The 6,578-nt window shown below is 35.8% G+C and overlaps 1 protein-coding gene across 1 annotated transcript; it reads right to left on the bottom strand.

The window, feature by feature from the left end:
• Positions 1-3,427: 3,427 nt before the first annotated feature.
• Positions 3,428-6,487, bottom strand: mzt1 (mitotic spindle organizing protein 1). Its single transcript, XM_067441491.1, has 3 exons — positions 6,237-6,487; positions 5,996-6,141; positions 3,428-5,123 (listed from the first exon to the last, which is right to left on the bottom strand). The coding sequence occupies exons 1-3, from the start codon at positions 6,286-6,288 to the stop codon at positions 5,094-5,096; spliced, it is 228 nt and encodes a 75-aa protein (XP_067297592.1). The 5' UTR covers positions 6,289-6,487; the 3' UTR covers positions 3,428-5,093.
• Positions 6,488-6,578: the final 91 nt, after the last annotated feature.

The following is a 6,578-nucleotide window of genomic DNA, read 5'->3' as shown; positions in this document are numbered from 1 at the left end:
CCCTGTTCACTCTCTTGACTTGATATTTGAAGGGAGCGTGCGCATGTGTGTGTGAGTGTGTGCGCGGTTCACGCTCATATCCACTGATCGCAATAGGGGGCCAAGTAATTCAAAAATAATATTCTAATCAATCGTGGGTGGATGAGAAATAAATAATTGTGTTTATTTGATAAAGATGTTTACGAGCCCTGTGATCGAGAGAATCGAGAGAATTCTGGTTGCTGCTTTCAAAACAATCTCTCCCTCATGTGAGAACCATCGATTTGTCATCGATCATCGTGAGTCACGCCCAGATAACAGAAAATGGGCAAAGAGGTGGGACGTGGGCTATCCCCTGTCACTCCAAGTAACCATGCCTTAATTATGCAGAACTTTAAGGCTTTATATAATGTAAACTAATGAGTTATATTAAAAAAATCCCTCCCCTCACAGTTGTCATGAAGGATAAAGTTGTGAAGTTGTGAATTTTAACATGGGGCTCAATGAGATTCTGCTCCCTTCTGGAGCCTATCCCTAGTGGCCGGTCGATGAATTGCAGTTTAAGTTACTTATGCATTGACTTGGTGTAAACTACCATTTACTTCCAAGTCTCCAGTATTACACGCCCATAAAAACCCAGTTCAGGAGAGAGCCTCAAAACCAGTGTAGAAAACAGCCTAATACTTATTAGTTATGATGTTTTCTAATGTAAAAAACACACAAACACCATTAGTTGACCTTAAACAAAGCCAGTTCATGACACCTTTAAGATTTCTATTATGCTGAATGCAGCTTGAGATCATTGATTTGGTTAAGGAGGAACTGTAAAAGGCTGGTGCTGTTTGTTTTTGGCACTCAAATGCTCAGAGGCTGCATTTTTCAAAGGGCGATTGCATCATTTGGACGATTGGTGTCCCAATTTAAAAGTTCCTTAAAATGCGGCCTCCAAATGCATTCTTCGTTTCCCATGAAATGAAGGATACAACAGATGGATCCTTCGTAGCCTACCCTATATACCCCAGAATTAATTTTTACGCCGACAGGATTATTTTTGAGAGATATAGATGATTTACACTTTTAAGTATTGGGTTTCAATATACTCAAATATCTAATGATACAAATATAAAAATATAATTTTTTTTAAGTTTTAAAGTCTTAAAATCTGATTTATATAGTTCATACTGTTTATGAAATACTGAAATAGACCATGGTAAACATATTTCGACAGTTTGTGAATGTTTTGTTTTCAAAAAAGTCTAGTACAAGCTTTACTGTCACTCATCAACAACAGCCGTCACAGTTGATAGGCAACAAGAACAGTCCTCTGCAGACTAAACCATCGGATCTAACAACGCTCAGCCGACCTTCACAGGTTTTGAAGGCATGGCCTTTGAAGTCAGAGACGAGTCCTTCGAATGATGCAGCCTTTGAATTGGGACACAGTCGTGACTGTCTGTCTACAACTCTACATGGCTGTACGAAACGGCTGGTGACGTGTGAAAAAGGGTGCAGTGAAAGTACATAGGTTGACATGTCAGATCAAATACAATGATTGGACAAACATTTTCTGACATCCACAGAAGATGTACATGTTTAGATCGCTTATATTATTGATTGTTATTAGGATGTGAAGAGAGTTTCAACCAGTATAACAAAAAGTGTTAATAAAACAAATTGGCTTTAGCTTTAACATTTCCACCATTACTGCCCAGACAGAAGACAGGCCTGTGTGGGACACAAATCTGAACAAAGTACACACAAGGTGTGCTGCAAAATGTAAAATGTCATCCTAAAAATCTCTTTATAAGGAAGGTATAGAAAAGCTGTACCTGGGGCAGTGCCCTTTTAAAAGATACACCTTTATATCTAAAGAGTTCATATTAGTGTTCCAAAAGTATACAGATGTGTAAAGAGTACCTGAAAACCATACTTAAGTAAAAGTAGAGATTCTTTACAGTTAATGTGACTCCATTACAAGTTAAAAGTCAATACAATACAACTTGAGTAAAAGTCTTAAAGTATCTGCATTTGAAAAGTACTTAAATATTTTACTCATATGTAGGCTCAAAAATGCACTAGTCCCTGACACCTGAGAGACAGTGAAAATAAGAAACAATTAATTTGTAAGATGAGAAATAATGCTTATTTTCTACAACCAAAATAAAACTGAACCTCGATATTGCAATAAATCATGGTCGACACAACCTCATATACAAACTCTCAAGTCTCAGGTAAGCTCAAGTGCATGAAGAGGCCATAAGTAAACCTTCAAAAAGGTCTATTTTAAAAACATAAAATAATGTTAAGTAAATTTAAATAGCCAAAGCCTTCTTGCACTGGATGTGCTGGTTTCAGCCTCATCCCCATCACCGGCTGTAGTCATGAACCCATCTCATAATAAATCAAACACTTGTGATTCATCAACTACCTGCTAATGCAGGGTTTTCAATCTTTCAGATGCCATGGACCCCCAAATACGATCATCTCTGTGAGAGTGACCCCCATCCTAAAATTGATAAAGCATCTGTCCTTTATAAACACTCAATTTATTCACAAAAAAAGGTACATTATAAATCTAAAACTAGTGCGTTACATTATATACGTATTTTGTTCTACTGTACTGAGTAGTAATGTAATATTATTTCTATTTATTTAATATTAATAAAATTCTTCTAAAAAACTTTTTTATTCTAATTTGATGTATTTAATAGAGAACTAATATATTTTTAATCACATTTATTTATTTAGATCTAATTCATTGCTTTACTCATTTATTTTAATCTAATTATTATTTTTGTATTTAAAAAAAACCGAACAAATAAGCCAATTTTTTTCTAGACTTTTCCATGGACCCCCTGTCAATCTCTTGTGGCCCCCTGGAGGTCCCCAGACCCCAGTTTTAAAACCCCTGTGCTAATGCACTCGCATTCATGTAAAGTATTGGGTGGAGTTAAGGCAAAACTGCAAAAAGAATGCATCCTTGATTTGCATAGGAGAACATTAAAAAATCTTACCAAACCAAAACTTTTGAACAGTAGTGGGCCTGTCTGTTTGGGGTATTGTATCTAAAGTACTCATATAGTGTTCACTTATTATATAAAAACAATAAAAAAAACAGGTCTGAGCGGGGTCAAGGGCCCCTATTAAACAAATAGGTATTCATTAGAGAGTAAAATGGCCGAGCGCAAATATTCCGAAAAAAGGTCATAAGCCCTGTTATTTTTAAAGGAATAATGTTGAAAAAAATAATGGATTCTAACCCACAATTATACATTTTAAACTTTCAATTAACCTTGCACAAGGGTATTCTCATTTCCATCAGCTTTAGATTAATACCAGTTGTTTATCACATACCTGTGAACAAAGAACCCTGTTGCATCGCATGCATCACTTAGAAGGTTAAAACGTAATTATTAAATTTACAGCTAAACTATTGATAATTACATCCTTGAACACACAGAATTCCCATTTAATAACAAACATTTCATTAACCTACACCAAACACAAGGGAATTTACATAAACAGTTACTGAAGGTGGATGCTATTACAGAGCTTAGCATTGTTTTTTTAATTGCTTTGCTAATTAAAGCAATTAATGCATGAATTAGAGGATGGGAATATGATAATTACACATCAACCTCAGAATACTTAATTGTGTTATTTGGTTTCATCCTTTTAAAAAGAAGTTCAATTAGCCAAAGTCAGTGTAGAAGCTCACTTTTTTAAACTCACTACTACTTTGTAAAATTGTGACCATGAGCTTCATCCACACTCAAAACTAGTGGATTGAAGTCAGATGTGTGTTGTTCGGAGATGGATACGGTCACTCAAACAATGATTTAACGGTACTGGTGAGTGATGTCACTGTCACAGTGGCAACCTTTATGATACTAATTCACAGTGAGGAATCAACTACCCCATTGTTGCGCACCATTAGCCGTCCTCATGAAGAGACACGCCTGTTCCGCTTTAGTTGATAACACCTGTCATTCCAACAAGCGGTCGCAATCATTCTCCACACACTGTTTGTGTCTTTGTTAAAGGTGAGTCAATGGAGGCCTGAAGATGGCGCATCCTTGACCAATGCTACAACTAACAAAACAGGTGGCATTTCATCCGCAAGGTCAACAAATGTTTTGAGGGCCCACCATCAAAAGAGTTGAGCTGCAGGCTTTTCCCATTCCACTAAAAGTTAGGAATAGCAATCATGAAAATTAGGCCTACGTTCTCCCGAGAACTTCTCCTTGAAAAGCGACTGGACTTGAGTAAATGTTTAGCAATAAGAGCAAACATAAGGTGGAGGTGATTACAGACACATAAATGAATTCTCACTGCAGGAGTGAAACATTATGCCTCCTATCTGCAGGAGCCAAGGACACAGCCACCTCTCCCTCTCAGCACGGCTGGGTGTTAATGAAGCTCATGCCAGGTAAGCTGCCTTTCGGGCTGATCTAAGAGCCATGCCGCCTTTACCAAACATGACCTTAAACATTCCCAGCAAAAACTAGATCTGGGCAAAAAAGCACCTGTGTGTAGGAGAATAGGCTTGATGATCTAATTAAACTACTATTGTGAATGAAATTCATGTTTTGAAGAGAATACAAACAATTTGCTGAGGGTGTTATGGTCATGATGTTTAGTATAAGTGTTTAAAAGAAATGTCTTAAAAGATTGATATTACAATGCTTCGATACAATACAAAGCACAAGTAATTTCAATTTAACTGTAAGTGCACTGATATCGCCATCGTGTGGTTGAAACACATATGCACATGGCAGTGCAAATAAAAGCTTTTGGGTGATCACATAGACACCATATACATTTTTTAAAAAGCATTTTTCATACAGTTAAGGTACAAAGAAACATTTTACTTAACCTGCGGCAAAACCAAACTGATGCATTATAGTTAGTCGTACAACGTTAAATGGACAAAAAGGGAAAAGGCAAATGCTTGAACAGTTCAATTGTACATACTGAGGCACATGAAAGTAGGTCAAACAAGGCGAAACCAACTGCTTTCACACATTAATCATAAATATATGCTTATATACAGTGTATTATGCAGTTTATTTCTCAAGCAAGGACTGCTTTGTCAGAGATGAAGTTTAGACTGATCATCCTTGACTAGTGCTGTTTTCAGAAGCCTGAAAAAGATAAAACAAAGGGACAATTGAAATGAGACACAATTATTTTCCTTTTTCCCTATTTATGTTTTTTAATTTCAGTCTTTTTTAAGTGCAAATATTCCCATGTCGCTTCTTGATGAATATTATCTGCATGCATTAAAAAATAACATGTCACACATTAGGAACGTGGTTCTTTTATTAAATATTTACACTTTTATTTATTAAAATAATATAACCTGAAGCTATGTATGGTTTAGGTTATTTTTTCCCCCTTAACATCTGTTGCTTTAATTGTTATATACTGATACTTCCAATTTATGGTAATCTTGTCATAATTAAAGCGGAAACGCCATCCGTTCTCAAATACCCATGTCTGTGGAAAGGTTTAGAGAGAAACACTGTAAAAATCATATAATAAACTATTTTATTAAAATAAAAATAAAAGTAAACCTTCATTTGATAAATTAATTGGATTTATACATTTATTTAAATTAATTCATTAATTAAAAATAAATATTGTACAGTACTATTGAGCATAAAAAGTAGATACATAATAAGAACAAAATATTTTACAAATAATATTTTACACTTGTAATAATACATTTCCACAGTACGAACACCATTTTAAATTAAAGTATTTAGCTGTCTTTTAAATGTTAGCGGTCCGTGGCATCTCAGCGATTGAAAACCCTTGCTTTTAATAGGTCAGATAATATGTTGACTAGTCTGGCAGACTTCACCTAATTTACCTAATTCTCCCAGATTACTGATCAATATAATCATAATTTCGCGTCTTTAAAACCAATAAAAGGGAAAGTGGGTAAAAAGAGTGGATAGAAGCAGAAATAAGACTGACTGTCAGCACAAAACTACTGCATTAGTGTGAGCACCTTCAACGAGTCAGAGGCTCTTCTGAGTTCTTTGATGACTGATGATAGGGCTTCGGGGTTGATCCCCTGCTCACACAGACGGACACATATCGACAATGACTCCATGTCCAATCCTGTATTCAGAAGCCTTGATATCTCCAGGAGAACTGAAAATGTAAGAAGCCACAATAGTCGTCAAATGACATTTCTATCCTTGATTCACAAAAAGTTATAACAAATATATATATTTTCTTAATCTTACCATCCATAGTTTCCCGGACCGCATTCATGTTTGCGCTCGCGGGATTGGCCATGATGCTATCGTGCTAAAGCTATTTAATTACTTAACAACACACAATGTTTCATTAAGACGACCCTGACACATCTATTGGTGGTAGTTCCCGGTATCTTCCCATAACATTTGTGAAATAAACATTAAACAATATACATTATAAACTACCCGTTAACTGACAGCGGTTTTATTTACACCTCCCGCTCGTTGTTGTGGCAATCCTGTCAATAAAGTTGTAAACGTTCGAAAGGAAGTTACGTTTAGACCGTTCTCTTTACCTGATTGGTCGTTTCGCAGGTTCTGCTGAATTGT

The sequence above is a fragment of the Pseudorasbora parva genome, chromosome 4, assembly GCF_024679245.1.
Source record: "Pseudorasbora parva isolate DD20220531a chromosome 4, ASM2467924v1, whole genome shotgun sequence".
NCBI lineage: Eukaryota > Metazoa > Chordata > Actinopteri > Cypriniformes > Gobionidae > Pseudorasbora > Pseudorasbora parva.
The sequence above is the reverse complement of the archived record's forward strand: the minus strand, read 5'-3'. Positions and strand labels throughout refer to the sequence as shown.